The sequence below is a fragment of the Sus scrofa genome, chromosome 3, assembly GCF_000003025.6.
Source record: "Sus scrofa isolate TJ Tabasco breed Duroc chromosome 3, Sscrofa11.1, whole genome shotgun sequence".
Lineage (NCBI taxonomy): Eukaryota > Metazoa > Chordata > Mammalia > Artiodactyla > Suidae > Sus > Sus scrofa.
Window position 1 is genome coordinate 97,600,945 of NC_010445.4, and position 21,131 is coordinate 97,622,075.

The 21,131-nt window shown below is 45.0% G+C and overlaps 1 protein-coding gene across 1 annotated transcript in view; it reads right to left on the reverse strand.

Annotated features, from left to right (window-relative positions):
- Positions 459-21,131, reverse strand: part of MTA3 (metastasis associated 1 family member 3) — a 181,466-nt gene continuing 160,793 nt past the window's right edge. Inside the window, 3 exon segments of the mRNA XM_021087577.1 lie at positions 459-3,803; positions 16,914-17,060; positions 20,099-20,185. Of these exon segments, the coding sequence (XP_020943236.1) occupies positions 3,778-3,803; positions 16,914-17,060; positions 20,099-20,185 (260 nt within the window). The 3' untranslated portion in view covers positions 459-3,777.

Here is a 21,131-nt window from a genome sequence, read left to right on the forward strand (position 1 = left end):
TCCCGTGGCTCAGTGGTTAACAAACCTGACTAGTATCCATGAGGACGCGGGTTAGATCCCTGGCCTCGATCCCTGGCCTCGATCAATGGGTTAAAGATCTGGCATTTGCTGTGGCTGTGGTGTAGGCCAGCAGTGAGAGCTTCGATTTGACCCCTATCCTGGGAACTTCCATACGCTTTGTGAGGCCCTAAAAAAGACAAACGACAACAACAACAACAAAACCCACAAAGTGGAGCAGTGTGGCTTCATGTCCTCAGAAGAAAGTACAGACCCTAGGAAAAGCCCTCTGAGCATCTCTGTGTGGCTGGCAGGGACATCAGACGAACCGGCCTGGCCTCAGAACTGTGGGGCAGGTGAGTGGGGGGGGAAGCCCCCGAGGCTGAGGTTGGGGGCATGCCCCCGCTCGCGACCTTACAGCTGAGCCACGGTCCCAGCCAAGGGCAGCATAAAACCAGGCAGAATTTGCAGAAATTTATTGGGAACACGATACAAATGGATTAGTAGAGGGCATCTACTTACAGACGGTCCACACTGTAATATCACGCTCTGAATGAGTTATCCTGGGGAAACACTCATGAGCACGGATGCATGGTCTAGGCTGGTGCTCTCTGGCAGGGAAAACCAGAGACTGGAGGAAGAGGTATGGGGAGGGGGGGTCAGAAAATGGGGACACAGCTTTCCTGAGGGGAACGCTAAGGTGGGGCTGCTAAATGGGTAAAATCCCCCAAAGGAAGACTGGGACAACTGTTCAGAATAACCCCCCCACCCCCACCCACTCACCATCACCTCCCCAAAGCACTTTCCTCTAGGCAGAGCCAAAGGGAATCCTCAAAAACCCAAGAGCGCAACTCCTCCATCTACCCTCACCAGGGGCTTAGGCCAGCATGGGGCCAAAATGCCAGGACTGGACATGACACAGAGGATGAAGGCCGCCCATTTCCTCAGCTGCTTGCTTTCTGACCCACCCCTCGCCCTCCTCTGCTCTTCTCTGAATAGGGGGGGGCTGATCGCTGCAGGCTGCCTGTCTCAGGCTCCTAAGTGGGCTGGCTTCCAGCTGGGTTTAGCTAACCAGAGGCACCTGCAGGAATCTGGCGGGCACGAGGAAGGGAGAAGCCTGGCTAGTTCTGCCCCCTCTCTGCCCCAGCGTTGGGAGATGTTTCTGGCAAGGCCCTTGCCCCCTTATGGCTCCAGCTCCCACCACAGAGGCCCTTTGTGGTCCCAGGCCCTGCCCAGTGGCCCTGACCCCCAGGATCTGGTAACACAGCCTCTCCCCTGTGTCCCACCAGCTGCAGTTCCCCACCTCCAGACTGCCCCTTGCTCCCCTGTTTGGCATTTCAGCTCTTCTTTTTTCTGTGTGAAATGATTCCCTAGACTAAAACCCCTCTGTTTTAAATACACAGACGGGATCTGTTTTCCTGGTTGGACACTGATTTGGGAGCTGTGCATGCAGGCTCTGGGTGTCACCCCACAAGCTCCCTGCTCCCAGTGGTGACACACCACTGACACCCACAATGGTGACACAGTGGCCCCAAGAAAGGGGGTGACTGGCAAGCCCTCTCGGCACCAACTGCTTAGACGGTAAAGGCCAACATAAGAAGCTCTTTGGCATCCTTCCCTGGAGCCTCGATGCTGGGGACTTTGCAGAGGTGAAGCGAGAGCATAAGATCTTTGTCAGCATCCTCTCCGGAGGAGGATGGGCCTGCAGACCCGGGAGCTTTTACTACCCAGTGAAGCAAATGCTGTCTGGGTGCACGTGGCTCAAAACAAGCTGCACCTGTCCCACTGCTGGATGTGCACAGGAACTGGGCTGCGTCTCCCCGTTCTCCCTTCATGCCAGCCTGGCCCTGGTCACCAAGTCTCCTGGCATCGGAGTTGCAGGTGGCTGTTTCCATAACCATGAGGGTCAGGAGAGGGAAGAGAGGGCGAGGGCACCAATCCACCTTCTGGGCCCATGTGCACAGCAAATCCAGGGCAGGGCGCAGGGAGACGGCTTTGCTGGGTCTTTTTCTTTAGAGAAGAATGTGGCACGTGGAGTGTGATATGAGAGCCAGTTCCCTTCTCTCCTTGGGTCTTTTCAGGAGCTTCTCTGCAGGACCCTGAGGGCAATGCCTGCCACCCTGCCTGTCTCAGGACCTCTGACACAGGCCCTCCCATGGGGCCCCAAGCCAAGACCCGAAAGAGCTCCAAGAGTTGGCAGTGGTGAGAAGGTCCCTGGGGTCACCCCGTAAGAGCCTAAGATGAGAACCAATCCCTCCTGGGAAGAGAAGCTATGATGATGCCAAACTGGAAAGGGAAAAGGCAGCTCAAGCCCCAAGCGTCACCTTCAGCCGTCACACATCACATGCTCTCTGCAGAGTCTCCAAGGATGTAGACAAGAAGGGTGCCATCGTCATTCTAGGGATACCTCATTCTGCTGGGTTGAGGGGGTTCGACTCAATTGCAGCCACTCTGCCCCACAACCACCTGGCCATTTGGGGCACCTACTCTCAGCCACCCAGCTGCCTCCTGGCTACAGGCTCCAGGGATGGCTGGGAGGCCAGACTCTGTCTTTCACACTGCCGTGACCCTGTGCCCTGCAGCCTGGCCCTGCCAACAGAGGCAGGGGAGTGGCCAGTCACATCTGCTTGGGCAGCCGGTGGGGGGATAAGTTATTCCTGTCCCTGCAGCTGTGTCCACAGAGTGGCAGAGCAGCCTGCCTGTGATGCCAGCAAGGGTTGAGGGCGGACAGGAAGAGCCCAGGCCAGTGGAAACCGTGTCACAGGCAGGTTCCCTGAGGCACATGTGCTCACAGAAATGTGGGCTGGAGGGGTGGCAGGGCTCATGGTGTCGTACACAAACTCACCTGCAAACACAATGCTCTCACCTCACCCTTCTAGGCCAAACAGACTCCATCTGCTTAAAATCAACCTGTGTGAATGAGACTCGCAGAAGGACCAACCTGGCTGCAGCTCCTTGTCGGCTGGCGGGGCTGTGAAGGAACAGGTACACGATGCTGGTCACAGTGACACACACGCCCTGCTCTTGCTGGAGCTCTAGGGGACCAAGCAGAGCTAGGCAGAATGCCAGCCTCTCTCCAATGACAAAATACAGATGCTATGAAGAGTTTACAGGTTTCCCAAAGACAACTTTCTTATCTTTTGCCAGAACCATGGGTAATTCTGTCCCTTGGAGGGGTGGAGGTGGGGGGTCAAATACAGGATGCAGGGGGTGAAGGACAAAATTTACACGTTAAAAAAAATAAGTATGGAGCCTACTGAGAAAAAACTGAGTAACAGTGACAGCACGAGGCGGGGGGTGGGGGATAATAGCATGAACTGCATAAACACTGCCACATTGCTTAAGAAAAATCCATTCAGAAAGATGCCATGTCCCTCGTGTACACACTCATACAGCTGACAACAGAGCGGAGCTGACACATGCAGGGCAGCAGTGGCTCTGAGCCCACAGCAGCCGTGGTGCCTGGGGTGCAGAGCGTTGGAGAGGGGGCGATGCGGAGTGGCTCCCCCACCCCCTCGGTTCCCCAGGCAGGTCCCACCCTGGGACAGCGAGGTCTCTGAGAGGAAAGCGAGGTTACACTGATTCACACGTGGAGACGCAGCTTTGGGGACGTGCACTCCTACAGTTTCTTCCCCCGCCCCATCGAGTCTCCGTGGGGCGCACGCGGAGGTCTCCCACTGAAAAGCACTGGGAACGGGGCTGCCTCCTTCCCAGGCACGGCTGTGAACATCAGCAGGACAGTGTAGCAAGTCTTGGATTATAGGATTAAACAGAGAGAGCTCAGTCTGACACGCAGCATGTGAGTTCTGGAAAAGGAAAGAAACAGGATCGAAGTTAAAGGAGTTCCCATGGTGGAGGCAAAGTGAGAGGAAGGATGGATCAGACCTCCCACCACCACCGTCACGACCTTCAAGGAAAGGAGGTCGGGAGTTAATTCAAAAAAAGGCTTGCAATATAGTTTAAGGTTGGAACAAAGGAAAGTTTAATTGAGGCCAAGAAAACGGGCGAATGACACCAAAGTATCTTAAAAGCTGGCAGGTTTTGTGGTCACTGGCAAATGCTGACCCTTATCAGAGCAACATCACCCAGCATCTCTGACCAGATGCTGAGGCATGGGGAACACCACTGGCTGGGAGGAGGCACAGCTTGATCTGAGGGGACTATAACTCATCATAAAGACGTGGGCACTCTGAGGCTAGGGACACACTTTTCTTTTTTTTTTTTTTTTGTCTTTTTGCGGCTGCACCCTCAGCATATGGAGGTTCCCAGGCTAGGGGTCTAATCAGAGCTGTAGCCACCAGCCTATGCCAGAGTCACAGCAACGGGAGATCCAAGCCACTTCTGTCACCTACACCACAGCTCAGGGCAATGCTGGATCCTTAACCCACCAAGCAAAGCCAGGGATCAAACCTGAAACCTCATGGTTCCTAGTCGATTCATTAACCACTGAGCCACGACGGGAACTCCGGGACACGCTTTTCTGCAGGACCTCAAACACCCACGGGGTCACAGGGTCCCTCATTTCCACCCCCTTGACTGCCCCCCCCAAAACTTCCACTCCCCTGACCCAGAGCTGGGCATCTAGAGACTCCTGAGAGAAACAAGTAAATGAAAAGCAGAAGTAGCTGGCAAAGTACTGGTGTTGCACAGTAGGTTGTGAAAACTTCACTCGGTTATGAGGACAGTGGCTAGGAGGGACGCGGGGGGTGCCTGCCGAGCTGGGATCAGGGGCTCGGCCGGCCGAGGCTGTGCTCAGATACTCCCCCCGTCACACATGCCGCTCTGCCCCTGGGAGAGGATCAGGCACGCTCACCTTGACAGCCGCCCGCCATCCTGAGGAAGGTCTGCGGGATAGAGCAGAGCTGCGCCTTCACTTCATGAGCCTTTCTAGAATCGGGGAGATATATGCATACAGTCTGGTGTTTGACAGGGCTCAGCAGATACGTGTTAAATTAAAACCCAGACAATTCGGTTGAGGGCTGGGTTAGTAACTTGCTTTATTGGCAGGTCATGTGACTGTCTTAGTTAACTTTCACCAGAACCTTGTGAGAGTCAGAAAGGTTAGGAACGTGCTCAACGGCTCAGGGCGGGTAAGCTGAGGAATCAGGATCTGAACCCAGATCTTAATTCAGGTAAAGTTCCTACTATGCCAAGCTGCCCCCTTCTCCATCCATCCCAGTAAGAGCATACCGTCCTCTTCGGTGTCTAGGTTGAGGCTTATGTGTGCATGTCAGCACCTCCAATATCTCTCAGAAGCCTCTCTTTTGGGGGTTAGGAGGGACCACTCTACCATTCATTTGTCTAACCCATCATGGAATTACGCCACCTGCCAGAATCCTAAATAGTTTCCCAAGTTTCAGACCTGCCATAGTAAGTTTTGCTTCCTTCTATTTGCACTAAACTTACCTGCTCCAGATTCAAAAGCAACCTTCTCCTCCCAGAAGCATGGAATCTGGCATCCAGGTTCATACCTGCCTTCCCCACACCGGCCATGGCTTTAAGTTGCATTTGAATTTCCTTTCCGCATTCCAGCCTGAAGAAGCCCAGTGCTCACCCCCTGCCCTTGCACCACCTTCCTGTTTCCTGGCTCAAAGCTTTCTCAGCTCTGCTGTATCTCCTTGAAGCAGAGGACCAGAGCCACATGCAGGGTCCCAGACACAGAGGCCCCCAGCATGGCAGAGGACCCCAGGAAAAGGCCTACTCCTATTCTCAGGTCTCCTTCCTGGATAATGTACCAGTCATTTTCCGTTATGGTTATAAATAAATTCTCAAATGCATCAGTCTACATTCGCTACTTTTGTCTATACTAACCCTGATTCATAAGCACTTGTTTTGGTTTTTTGGGGATTTGGGGTTGTTTTTTTGTTTTGGTTTGGTTTTTTGGTTTGACTACTCAGAAGTACTTGGACTTGGAGACCCTGAAGTCTAATTTTTTTATGGTTTCCAGCTACTGGTGTCTGAGTTAATTTCCCTCCCTTCTGAAACCCAGAGGAGAAACCACTGTTAGGATTTGGGAGCCGGGAAAGCAGATAAACGAGTGATAATAGACCATATGCTCAAGAAAGCCAAACCTGAAGCTGGCAGTGTGAAAGCTGAGAATCCAATTTGTACAAAGGATCCTCAGATGGCTCAGGAATTGACACTAGACACTTCTGGAAGTGGAGGAAGGAGACTGAAGCAAAGATTAGTTGAAAGCTGTTCGAGAAGCTACTGCTCTCCTAGAAGCCCTCCTGACTCCATACCCCTAGGCAACTGCCCACCTCCCACAAGTCTGGATGTTTGTTCTCTGAAGAGGACTAAACAGAGGGTCTCAGGCCTAGGGTACACGGTCACCAAGCACGGTTGAAAACAGGGCTACACCAGTCCCCAAACTGAGAGACCGAGTGAATATATGCCTATTGAATGGTGACACCTCCAGCCTTCTTCCCCTGGAGCTCCCAGAAAGCAGGTAGCCAAAACTTTATCCTCCGGAAAAGCAATTACACTGCGGTCTAAATGTCTATGTCCCCACAAAATTCATATGCTGAAATCCTAATGCCAGATATGCTATAACCCTCATGAATGGGATTAATGCTTTTATAAAAGAGACCCCACATGCTCCCTAGCCCCTTCCACCATGTGGTGACACAGCAGGAAGACAGCAGTCTGCAACCTTCTCCAGCAAACATGGCCTTCATTGGGACCCAATCATGCCAGCACCCCAATCTTGGACTTCCCTGCCTCTAGAACTGTGACAAATTTCTGTTGCTTATAAGCTACCCATCCATAGTATTTTGTTACAGCAGCCTAATGGACTTAGATGGGAAGAATTTTTTCTGGGATATCCGACCATCCCAAGGGAAAAGACTTGAAGATATTGGCATTTGGTGCCCCCAACAAACATCCCAGGTGATCACCACACTGTGAAGTGCTCCACAGGCTCCAGCACAGAGCTTTCATCTGATTTTAGTCTCCTACTCTTAAATATTATTACACAACCGAAGGTCATCAGGAAAAGAAAACCTCTAACACAAATGTTGGAGACCAAAACAAATAAGAATGCAAACTGGAAGAAAGAGATTATTCATGGAGAAGAAACCTCAAGAAACAAAAAGTACTCATTAATATCTTCAGAGAAGTAAAGAAAGATACAGTATCCATGAAACACAAACAGTATGCTATTAAAAAATAAACTGAGATAACCAAGGGAGTTGGCAGAAAGCCCATAGAAGGATTGAAGAGTTCTGCTTCCTATAATGGTGGGATAATTTGTCACGGACTAACCCCCCCACCCCAGCCAAAAACAGTATTCAACTCTGTATAAAATATAAAAAGCAAGTTTTTGATGGTACTGGAGACCAACCAAAATTAGGCAAAAACTGGAAGAGATACGACTCTTTAAAAAAAGGTGAGACTAGATGAGATCCTCTCTTAATTGGTATCCCTGAATGCCCTTCCATGCAGTACAAGAGAAATACAGTTCAAGCAGAAAGCTGCAGTCTGGGCTAAAGAATTAGAGAGCAGTCAGAGTTCAGGGTTGCCCATGCAGCTGGAAAGTGAGGAGGAGATCCTGGGAAGGGGGAGCTCCCAAATCTACGTACATACTCCCCTCAAATCACTGGCTGATTTTGGAACCGTGATGAGCTCCAACCAAGGAGCTCATCAACTAAAAGATTAAAAAAGGCTAAGTGGCAACCTCAGCAGCTGTCCAGTGCTGGGAAGATAAGAGTTTGGAATTCAAGTTCTGCAAAGTTAGAAGGATGGACAAACAACTTAGCCTTTCCATTGAAAGCTCATGGAACTAGGAGCAAAATTGAAAAAGACCAGCCCTAACGGAGATTTAAAGTATATCCACAGAACTCACGTGATCTACCAATTTAACTGCTTGCAAGAGCAAAACTCAACACTGTACAGAGAAAAATAACAGAATCCAGAGTGTCTCTACAACTTATCATCCACACTGATCAGGATTCATTAAAAATTATGAGACCTGGAAAACAGGAATATACAATCTACAATCAACAGAAAAAATAGTCAGTAGAAGATGATTAGCAAATGATTCAGATAGTAGAATTAGCAGATATGGGCTTAAATATTTACTGCTAAGTATATTAAAGAATCTAGAGAAAAAAGTGTGCATAATGGGGACTATGTGGTATATTTTAGGAGAAATATAAAAGAACCAAATGAGGATTTTAAAACTGAAAAATACAATATCTTAAATGAAAACTTTATTGGATGGGATTAATAGCAGATTCAATACTGCAGAAGAAAGAATCAGTGGACTTGTAGAAATCTAAAGATTATCAAATTGACAAAGAGTACATACTGCATGACTCCATTTATATAAAATTCTAGAAAATGTAACCTTTTTTGTTTTGTTTTGTCTTTTTTAGGGCTGCACCCACAGCATATGGAGGTTCCCAGGCTAGGGGCCTAATCGGAGCTGTAGCTGCCGGCCTACGCCACAGCCACGGCAATGCTAGATCCAGGCCATTGTCTGCCACCTACACCAGCGCTCATGGCAATGCTGGATCCTTAACCCACCGAGTGAGGGCAGGGATTGAACCAGCATCCTCATGTATACTAGTCAGATTCGTTTCCACTGAGCCACAATGGGAACTCCAAAATGTAACAATTTATGGTGCTCTAAAGCAGGTCAGTGGTCACTTGGGATGAGGTAGGGGTGACAAGATGGTGGATTATAGAGGGGTGCAAGAAAATTTTTGAGGGTGAAAGATAAGTGCATTATTTTGGTTATGGTATGGTTTCCTGGTGTACACCTATGTTAAACTTATCGAATTGCATATTTTAAATATGTATAGTTTCCAGAATGTCAATTATGCCTCAATAAAGCTGTTTTTAAAAGAAACGATAATGGAAAATAGCTTCACAAGATTTTTGAAATCTGTGCTGGAACACCACATGCTGGCTTTGGAGATGCTATAAGAGTCATTCTGTTTTGAGTTTTATAAAACTAGGAAAAATTCATTTAAAAAACTAAAAACAGAGTTCCCATCACAGCTCAGTGATTAACGAATCCAACTAGGAACTATGAGGTTGCAGGTTCGATCCCTGGCCTTGCTCAGTGGGTTAAGGATCTGGTGTTGCCATGAGTTGTGGTGTAGGTCACAGGCCCAGCTTGGATCTGGCGTTGCTGTGGCTCTGGTGTAGGCCAGCAGCTATACCTCCAATTAGACCCCTAGCCTGGGAATCTCCATATGCCACAGGAGTGGCCCCAGAAAAAAAAAGACAAAAATACAAAACAAACAAACAAACAAAACCTAAAAACAAGAGAAAAGGAAAAGTGGTGTGGTCATATTAACATCAGACAAAATAGCTGAATATTGCAGAAATAAAAAGGATCGTTTCATAGTGATAAGAAGGTCAAAAAGACCTAAAAATTCAAACTACGTATATACCCAATGACAGAATTTCAAAATTACATGGAGTAAAAGTTGTAAGACCAAAAGGGAGAAATTAGACAAATCTAGTTGGAACATAAAGTTGAGAAAAGTCTGCCAGAAAGTAAAGAGATATAGGGAAAGAAAACTGGAGAGAAATAAGAAGGAAATTATAGAGGAACTGTGCAGGAGATCCATTATTCAACATCTGGATCCCTTTTTCTGTGGATTGTCTGGTCCCAAATGCTTACATGTAATCAGCCCTTTTTCCCCAGGACTCACTCTTGGCCTAGCTCACTAACTGCAGCACCAGGTGAAGCTCCATCAGACCACCCTGGAAAGAGTCTGCCCAGATATCTTTCTTAGAAGCTCCATCTAGCAATTTTGCCTTCAAGCTTGCTCCTCAGTTTTTGGGTTTTGTTTTGTTTTTTGTTTTTTGGGGTTTTTTTTGCCTTTTCTGGGGCCGCTTTCCGTAGCATATGGAGGTTCCCAGGCTAGGGGTCGAATCAGAGCTATAGCCGCCAGCCTACACCACAGCCACAGCAAGGCGGGATCCAAGCCGCGTCTGTGACCCACACCACAGATCCTTAACCCACTGAGCAAGGCCAGGGATCAAATCCGATACCTAACCACTGAGCCACAGCGGGAACTCCATCAGTTTTATATGTCTAATAATTCAGGTATATGTAAAAACTCGCTGATAAATATTTGGTTGAGGGAAAAGAATGCATAGAATATAACTCCCTCGTTTTCTGAGCTTAAAGAGTACTCAGTCATCTGGAAGGGAAAACAGGAAACACTGAATGAAAATAATGAGCAGGGTTAGGAAGCTTAAAATGAACCCAATGGGAGTCCCCAGATCAACTAGGCTGTGACAAATCCTTCCATTTCGATGGCCCAGGGGGCTCTGCAGATTCAGAAGACATCACCTCATTTCCTCACTGGGATCCACAGAGAATGTGGGGAGGGGGAGCCTAAATCAGTTGGTTTCTAGAGTGGGTCTTGACTTCCCTGGGGCATCCAGATCTAATAGTGATGTCCCCTGGGCTTTCTCAGGTATCTGTGCCTGCTCTTGGGAAGAAAGAGTCAAATCTCTGCTGAGGAAGAGTTGTTCCTCAGAGACCCAATTCCCTCCCTCTGCAGTCTTCTTGCCTTTCCCTTCTCAAGCATCTACCCTTCACCCCAAAAAACTTGGGGCCCAGTTCTCAAGTCAGAGGTTCCCTTCCTTTCTCAGAGGTTCACCTTCTCTGTGTCACTGTGAACGGAGGTACATGAGGATAGGTTAGTAAATAAGGTTTCCTGTAATGACTCTTGCGAGTAAACAGAGACACTTACTGAGGAGGCCGGAACAGGCTCTCACAGTGAGGACCCTGGACCTCAGTCACTCTTCTAAGACCATCATACTGCTAAGAGGGTCTCAAACTAGGCCTCTTACAGGCTCGCGCCCTAGTATTTTCCTCAGGGACAGGATATAAGTACCCTCTGGGAGAACCTGTGAGATTTATTAGTACACCTAGCCATGGTCTCAGGGGTGACTAATTTGGCATCCTTCCAGAATATGCCACAACGCCAAGGGGTTGATTATTCATGCCTAATGTACTTGGGCCTGATTCCTCTTCAGCCCCCACTCCTATGGCTTCAGTGTGAGAGAACCTCCACCACCCTCAGCCAATGCTTCAACAGTCCTTAAGCTCTGCAGACACATTTGGTCTGCTTCACATTCAACAATCTCTGGGGCCATCACGATCCATTCTAAAAACTGAAAAAAAAAGAAAAAGAAAAAAAAAATAATCCTGGAAGGCACTTGATATATTTAACCAGGTTATAACATTACACTTTGAGACAAGGAGACAAGAGGTGAGTCTCAGGACACTCAATGTTCTTCCAAAAAAAAAAATGTTCTGGGAGATTAAAAAAAAAAAAAACAAAAACCAAAACCAAAAACCATAGGCTTTTGAAATAACATAAAAATTTTGACAGAAGGCAGCCTGGGCCTAAGCATGCCTAGAACTGCCATCAGCTGCTCTTGGCAGTCTATTTTTACTGGGATTTGTGAAGACAGCAGATGCATTCCCAGAGCTCTCCCACTGGTATAATGGCCCTCACCACCACCCATTTCCCGGGGTTGGATGCAAACAGTTGGAGCTGTTGAATCACTGATTCAGAAAAAAAAAAGTCATCAAAAGAAGAGTCTTCACACTCCAGATCATAATATTATACTTAGAGGGATCCACTTTAGATAGCCTCTGCCTGGAATCAAGACACTGAGAAATGATATTACTCCATGCAGAAAACAAATAAGAAAAATATCTAGATCTGCAGTATACTCACATAACCCAGGGGAAATAAGCCAGAGGAGAGCAGATTAAACAGAAGTTTATTGTACAATTCATCAATTTCCTCAGCTCAGATGACTCCGTCCCACTGAAAACTCACCTCTCTTCTGAGCCTGCTGCTTTGGTTTTCCCGACACAATGAGTCCTACCTTCAGGAGTACCCCTGGGACAAAAGCCATGTCATCTCAGAGAAAGGTTAAGAGCACCTCCAGTGGATGTATCAACATACAGCAGCAGCTGTTCTCAAGGGTCCCCACTGGATAAAGATGGAGACATAGCAGGAAGTCCCCTCGTCCCTGTGCAGTGCAATGCAAGATCTGCTGCTTGACCTAAACTCAAGCATTTGACACTTGGTGGGAGGTGGGGGAGGATCCCAGGACATCTTCTTAGGGGGTCAGGAGAGGATGAGAGAGGCCTGTACAGCCCATCTGCTCCTCCCCTCCCTGGAGTCTTTCTGATTCAGCCTTCACTTTGAAAAAGATTTTGCTGTCCCAGGATGATGATGTTCCGTCCCTTTGCTGTAAGGTCTCTAATCACAGGCCTACAGGAAGCTAAATGAGGCCTCTTTACAAATCTAATTTTGTCTTTAACACTCTTATAAATAACTGAAACAAGGGCAATTTTTCTTTATAGATACTTGGCCCTTCTAATGTGCAAATATATGCTGGAACATACTCATTTACCTTCAAGCAAATCCATGAGTCTTTTTTTTTTTTTTTTTTTTTTTTTTTTGAGAACCATACCTTTGGGTAAGAAATAAACGTAGTTATGAGGAAAATATTGACATTTTATTTACATACAATTCATGCAGGGCTACAAAAACTTTGGTTGATATCAATAATTTTCAAAATAAAACTTTAATAATAGCTATGCTTTAAAGGAGAGGATGGAATTTTAACACTTAAAGAACACCTACAATGGGTAAGAGTCAAAGCTGGAAACATCATATTAGTTAAACATATCTCACCTTTAGGTGATTGTGGTTTTTCTCTCTCTCTTCTCCCCTTTCTCAGACACTAACATAGCTCATGCACTAAGTTCCAGAAAACGGAGGGGATATGATATGGGTCAAGGGGCTTCCCAGAGGCAGGAGATGGAGATGATGGCTTTCATTAGACAAAATGGCTTATACTTCATCGTCTGAGCAAAGAAAAATACCCTCTACATTCCTCTCTATGTTTACAAACACAAAGCTGTGTCTAATACACAGAAAACAGAAATATCTCTTAGGTACATGCGGCACTCAGCACACAGATCTGGGGTCCTTATTCACCCAGTAGAAACAACCCTGTATTTGGAGTTTAAATTTCATTTCTGCCACTTGCTAGCAAGTGTGACTTTAGGCATATCCCTTCACTTCTTTGAGCTTCGATTTTTTCATTATTAAAATGTAGGTTATAACACCTACCTCATAAAGTGGAAAACCAAGTGTTATAAAGTAGGTGAAAGATTTTAATCACTGTAACAACTCTGTTATGGCAAATGAAATCTATAATTTTCGGGCGGTGGGGGGGGCGCTGGGGCTGGGGTGGAGGTTAAAGAAACCAAGTGATTCACCCAAAACTAGAAAAGTCAGCAATTAATCCAAGCTGACTCCAAACAGTCAGATGTGCTTTTTTCCATGGCACCGACAAATTCCACCTCCCTGCTGCCCTCCCTTTGGGGCTCACGGACAGAGAAAGTAATGCCTCTTCTATCCCCACTGATCTCCAGGCCTTCTCTCTTCACAGCCACTTGGGGTTAACCAAGTCAGCCAAATGTGGTTTGCTGGCAATAAGAATGTCATCCCAGTACCTGTAAGTCAGAAAAGGAGCCAGGCTTTGGAAAGCACCACAAGGGCACATGCACCACCGGACCAACTGCCTGACGGGCAAGACTGAAGTGCAGAGGGCTGGATGCAGACTCCAAAAAGTAAGGCTTCTTGTGTAATAAGCAGATTGTTTTCACCCTTGGAATTTAAGCTCCATTAGGACAGTCACAGAGGCCTGCGTATGGCCTGGTGCCACAGGACTAAGAGAAACAGAGTATTGATTCCCAACCAGTCACACCAGGGCCTTTAAAGGGCCAGGGCCAGGTGAAAGACAGTGACTTTCAGAAGGTAAGAAAACACTGTTCATTTTTTTGTTTTTTTCTTTTTTAAATGTCACATAAAATCCTTCCTTCCAGGAGAAATTCAGAGACTCTTTTCCCATCATGAAGAACTTCTAACTGAAGGTGGAGGCGGAAGCAGGGTTGGGGCGGGGGGTGGCCCTGAGCAGGGGACAAGAAGCCTTAAAGCTGAGAGGCCTGGATATTTCAGGACAATCAGGTTTTGTTTCCAGTTAAATTAGTTCTGTCCATCAACATCCTGTTTGGTGTGCTCATCTGCCTGACATGCTGATAATTATGTAGCAATGCTAATTAACTTTATTATTGGATCACAAATGGCAAGGCTTTTCCATGAATTTGTATCTATCAATTCCAGTGTATAATGGCATTAATTCTCCCGTGAAAACTCACTATTAGCCTAACATTTTTTCTTGTACTTTAGGTTCACCTTGGAAACTCCGTTTACTTCAAGATTTCATATCCCGAGGAAATAAGAAACAGACCATTATCCCAAGGAAAGGTCCACTGGGAATACAAAAATGGGGCCACTTTCTACAATATGTTTCTGTTATACTCTTGTCTCTCAGCTCCACATCTATCCACCTAAATCAGTTTTGTGACACTGGGTGGGGCTGGGACTCTACAAACGCATTTCTCCTTTGCCATCTCGCTCCCTGTTACACCAGCAGGGGGTGCTAGAGGGCGTCTGCAAGACTGGAAGATGGCAAGAGACTTGCTCCTTCCAGTTCCTGTCAGCGGCGCCCCAAGAAGCAGCAGCAGGTTTTTTCAGTTCCTAGCTTTACTTCTCACTACCAGAACCAGCTTCATCACACTGCCCTAGAAATGCCAGCACCAAAAGAGCAGCGCCTTTTCCTCAAGGGTCTGAGGTCTAGCTCCTTGGGCTTCTAGCTGTGATTATCCCAACTTCTTCCCTTTGCTCTCCCAGCTCTAGTGATGTGGCTGTTTCCTGTCTCCCACCCACCCCTTTACCTATTCTGTCCTCCAACATCTGTCATATTGTTTTCTTATATTAAATGAGCTATTAAAATAACTTATGTAGTATCTACTTTGCCAACTAATACAGTGTATTTGAGAGCCACAACTTCATTTATAACAGTAGTTAAAAGAGCAGACTCTGAAATCAGTCACACCCGAATGGAAACCACTTATACAGTACCTAGTAACTTTGGAACATTTAACTCACCTGTCTAGGTCTCTTTCTCAATCCCTTTCATTTATTCAGCTAACATTTACTGAGAACCTACCAAGCCCCTGGCACTGTACCAGGCAGAGATACACTGTTACACAAAATAGTTAAATCTCCTGACCTGGAACTTTTGATCACCTGAATCAGATGAGATAATGCAGGGAAAGGACATGTCATCAGCCTTCCTCTCCCTACCACGACAGGAGAGCAGAGACAAATGGGTCTTGAAGAAAAGAGAGTAACAGCTAAATCTCTTCAGAAAATGAAACAAGTATCTTTTCCTCAACAAGGCCGAAGCTTTCACTCAACATAACACCAGCGACTCTGTGTGCTCTGTCCATTCCTCCTGTTCAGAGCAGAGAAGTAATGACCTTGACGCAGCATTTGTTTAGAGGGAAATGGGACAGACAGCCCTTGGGAGGGAACCCTACATAGTGGCACGTTTTAGGAATTCCAGAGAGACAGGGACCTGCAATGCAAGGAAAGAATACCAGGAGCTTCAATGCGGGAGCAGGACTGGGGCCCAGAATGACCGTGACCATCGGGTGTGCCTAGAGAAAGATACTAGAAAGCTGCTAGTCCAACATCGGTGACAATGAGAGTCTTTTTACCATAAAGAATATATAAATATCAAATGAATAGGAACTACTTTCTACTTTTGCATTAGGACTATCCACCTAAACAGTCTAGGGAGGTGATACGAAGAAAAAGAGATTCCCGATTCCATTTAAGCCTAAATTTAAAGGCCCCAAGTTATAGGCAAGAAATCCAAACTCCACATTTTGACACAATCCTTCCTTGCACTTCTGCTGACTAAACATCAGGCATATTGCAGCAAGGATGGCCGATATTCTCATTAGCAAGGAAGCATTTCTGCAAGACTATTGTGTAGCTAAATTCTTGAAAGCCATGTCTACAAAACACTGATATACTAAAAATGCAAACTAAACTCTTCACCCTCAATTTTTTATTAATTTTGACATCACTATGACCATCAAATTCACACTGAAGGAAAACAACCATGGGAAATTATTACTAGAAGGTTTATTCCACATCCTTGCTCTAGGGCCTCATTATAAATAATTTACTGTCACTGAAGGAACTTAGAGTCCCATAAGACATGAAAAGCCTGGAGAGAGTTTTATTCATAAATAAATGTCAACATTTAAACAATCAAGACAGCTTCAAACTCCAGGACGATTGAAATGAACAATATATACTGCCTGGATGATTTATTATGCTTGTGTTTATAGTCCGAGTGGGAGGATGATTCAGTTCAACCTGAAGAGTCATTACATGGCCAAGCCCAAGAGAAGTACTTTGGATAAGAGGTGATATTTCTCAGTTTTTCCATTTCAAACAAATTATCGTTTCTGTATTTAGGACATCACCCAGGCAATTCTTTTCATGACTTGTAGTACTCTTGAGCAATTAAGAAAATTTATAAGGTAAAAGCGGTAAGGGACAAATGCCAAATTCAAAATGATCCACAGAACACTGAAGAACCCCCAGAGAGCACTGCTGTCTCAGCCATAAGGCAAAGTAAGGCCTTTGCTCAGGAAAACATAAGTGAGCAGTGAGTGCGCGTCACAGCAAGAGCATTATTACCCAGCAGAGGCAACCTGCTAAATACAGACTTCATTTCCAAACAAGCCTCCTAACGGGATATGTCAGCACAAAGGTCCCTTCTGAGGAGATGCAGAGATAATCACTTGGCAAAATGTCTTCACTGTGGCACATGGCAGTCTTCCCTCGCATCCCCCTTTCCACACAGTGAGTTCAGTCAGGGGGTAGAGAACCTTTGTTATACTCCTGGACATGGCAGGTGACACTCTGGAGCAGCCAAGGGCAGAGAGGCCCTGGCCTATGGGATCAGCCCCCAGAATTCCTGGGCTTACATACCATCCAGGCCATTGTGATGACTGTAGTTTCTTTTCCCCAAAATGCTCAGAGACGTGTGATTCGGGGTGGTTAGCATCCGCTTGGTAGCTGGGGTTTGCATGCTTGGCGTAGATCGAATTACATTAGGTTTCTTCGAAGGATGGATCTCTGACGGGGGGAAAAAAGGTTTCTCAACTCAGAACATGCTATTAAAAAATCTGTGTGCACTTACATTGGCTAATAGGCACACATCTTATTTCTTAATGAGCTGAGGGCCAGTTCCTTATGAACCAGCCTGTTTTCCCAAGGACTTGCATAATGAATCAACTTCAAGTGCTGTTACCATGGCTTTATTTATCAAAAGGGAGCTGGTTCTTCCCCCTGCTAGCTGGAGCTCTGAGCTTCATATTGTGAGAACAAGGGGCCGGGGGGAGTCACTTCCGAAGGTCGCTTAAGATGAGATTTACTAAGGGAATAAGATATCTGACTCTTCAGGGAATTAGAAATCTGGAGAGGTAGCCCCAGAGAAAACTACCACTCTGCTCTCTCAAAACAGATATAGCATGCCAGATACCTGGTATATGACAGCTTTCTGAAGAAGCAGGATTCCTTCTCTGGCTCTGCAACCAGGATATAGGACCAGGGTCAGTCACTCCCAGCCCAGAACAGTTTGATACAGATGGAGTCTGACACCAAACCCCAAATACTAGAATTAAGAGGTGGCAGAAGAAAAGCTTTGACCAAGGACATATCACAAAACTGTAATGTGAGTGTGGTGTGTGTGTTTGTGTGAAGTATGTGGTGGTCAGTCACAAAGCCCAGAACTATTTGTGCTTTTTGGATGGGGTAGACAGACAGAAATTGCAGCACTGTAGAAACTGGATTTAAGAATCTCAGTCTATTGCTAATACTAGTCAATCTCTCTCTACAGCTAAACCTGTTCCCTGATTCTGATTCAGCAGCTAGGATGTCGACCATGCACAAGCCGCTCTCTTCCCTGATGAGGGCCAGGAGAGCAGTCTTATTTACTGAAATTTAAGAAGAGCAATTAGGAGTGTGACTACATCTTGGTCTGATCAACATCCTCACACTTGCCAGAATTTAGGAATGGATCAGGTGCTAACCAAAATATAGTGCTGGTTTTGTTTTGTTTTTTTCAACATGGTATCGAAGGTTTGCCAACCTTACATTTCATTACAACCTCCACACTCCATGCTCCATCAGGACCAGACAAACTGCCTTCCCTAATCCTGTTTTCAGGTCCTTGGACTCATGGAGTCTTTGTTCATCTAGTTCTCTTGGCCTTGTAGAGGGAAAAAGATTCTTTTCCTATATTTCTATCTATTTGAACACTACATGTATTTCAGTATTGAGATCAAATATTAATTGCCCTGCCATCAGAAATAACTACACCTTGGGAGTTCCTTGGTGGCCTAGGAATTAGGGATCCAGTGTTGTTATTGCTGTGGCAAAGGTTCAGCCCCTGGCCTGGGAACTTTTGCATGCCATGGGCGCAGTCAAAAAAACAAACAAACAAAAAACGGATAATGGATGCTTAAGATGACATTCAACTCTAGCGATAATAAATAATAATTAAAATAAGAAGTTAAAAAAAGAATTACCCTTCCTCCAAGTATCCAAGGCTTATTACCTGTAATTTTTTCATAAAAATCTAATCCTTTGCTCAACTGATCTTACCTGTGTACCCTCCCCACTAGACTAAGATTTTTGAGGGCAAGGTCATATTTATCTTGGTGTTCCCCAAATCACTTAGTGTCGTGTCCTGTACATAGAAAATACTCAGAAATACGCTCTACAGGGAAGTGGTTCAGTTAGTAAGGACCGCACAGCTTTGGGCTTATCTGGTAGGGACCCATTTGCCCACAGGAGGAGCACATAACTGCCTATGGAAATGCTGACTAATGTGCAGTGTTACAGTCTATCTTTTACGATCGGAAACTATCCTTTGCAAGGTGGAGGGGCTTTAAGGATTAGCCTCTGCTAGGAAATAACAGAGAGCGAACTTCAAGGACACGATCACCGTGACCTAGGTCACGCCTGTGTTAACCATGTGCCATTTTCAGAGATATCAAAGCAACTCTTGAGGCCCTTGGGACTGAAAGAGGAAATAAGGTGGCAAAGTAACATCAAAGAGGGAGCTAAGAGATTCTGACTCTGAGGATGCTCTGATGAGGAGCAGATAATATACCACGTTTAAGACTATACTTTGATTTTTAAAAGATTGGATGTCTAAAGTCTGAATGCTTCATAAGTACATATCTTTCTGACAGAGTAATAAGGTTCAAGGCAACTCTGAGAACATATTTCACTTCTACTGAGAAGATGAAAAGGCAAGAATATCAGAAGCACAAAAACATGCCATTATAGCTTCAAGGTATAGTAAGAACCATTTTAGAAAGCATTATTTTGTGAATTATTTATCCTAAAACATTGCAAAAAAAAAAAAAGAGGTGATTGCCTAGTAATTTTATACTTTTTAATTATGATAGTTCAAAATGTAAATGGAACTATCCATTTTTTGGTGACTTCCAAGTTAAATAACATGATAAAAACCAGAAAGCAATACTAAAGCTCCCCTTTCAAAGTAACCTTAATTGGCACATCAAAACTATAAGTATTTTTTAAAGAGTTTTATCTCTTTTACTCAAAAAAAGTAAATCAGTTTTTCTCTAAGGGAAGGGGTAAGATAGGTTTGAATTAGTGGAAGGATCTAAGTGAAAATATTAAGAATATTCATCCTTAATTCTATAATTACTTAGAGTGGTGAGAGATGGTAATTATCATGGTGATCGTCCCATAATGTCTATAAATGTTGAATCACTACACAGTACACCTGAAATTAATGTAACATTGTGAGTCAATTATACTTCGATTAAAAAAAAAGAATATTCATCCGCTAATAATGTAGTGACTCTTATTTTCCTCTTTCTGCTTAACTTGCATTTATATCCATTAATATACCTTTTTATTCAATATTTTGGAAAAAAAGTAAATATATCTCCAACTCTGCATGTTTTGCGTGTATGCGTTTTTATAATAAAAAGTTTCTGAAATAAAAAAATTGACTATACATATGAAGTTACCCAAGTTTACCTACTTGAAAGGCTTGCAGTTAACTCAGGTATGTCAATTCCAATTATAAGATACAGAAATTGTTGTCTTTCCTAAATTAAGAAAATACCCACCTAAATACCCAATGATACATGCCAAAGGTTTCCTAGTGCTTTTGCTTTTCAGTGGACTTCCAGAAAGTTCCGCATGTCTGTCTGCATCTGAGGAGAGAGAAACATGGAGACATCCAGTGAGGCTGATTTCTCTGCCTATGCCACACACACACTGCAGAAATAAAATATGCAAGTGGAAAACAATGCAAAATATCTGCCAGACGCCTCCATAACTTCCTGTGGAGCTTGAGAAAAACGTTTTCAGTTCTGGTTCCAAATTACCGAATGGGGTTTTACCTGGAGAAGTCTCATTTTAAAGTCCCTCATGAATGGAGCTAACACACATCTCACACACATGTGCTTTCTCTCTGTGTGTGCCCATCTGTAAGACTGGAAATATGCTTCTTTACTAGCCAAGGTATTTCTATATGAGAGTAGAAAAACTTCCTTAAAGTACGAGGTGGAAGCAGTCCCAATGTAAGATAAATCTGGCATGGAAGATGAAAATGACAGCCAACAAAGGCAGCACAGCTGACCATCCCCGAACTAGGAGTGGGTCTCTACTGAGGAGTCTTCATCTATCTTAACTGAACTCAATTCCATTAGTTTCCCAAGGGTGAAAATGGGCCGTTTGGTTTTATCACTAGTTTTGTATCCCTTCGCATCCTGTTATGATGTCATTAGTGCTGAGATTTAAGAGGTTAGTTACCTGTATGCAGACAAGAGTACTTCATCCAACAGTCAGAACAGTAAAGTACTGTGATGGGTATTAGTTCCTAAAAGTTCACATCGTGTTCCTCATAGCCTACCATATACATTTCACACAGAGAAAAATAAAGCACACAGCACAAACACAATCCACATTTTAATTAGCTGTCATTAGGATGGAAGAATAGATGTGCAACACGGCTACCTCTCTTACCAAAGAGTTAAGTTATAGAGTTTGAAGCAACAACAACAAAAACATGTGTATTGAAATGTTTTTTTAAATTTGCAGATATTGTCATAAAGCTTAACAGAATAGCTTTAGCAGAAATGATTCTGCTAAGTTGAT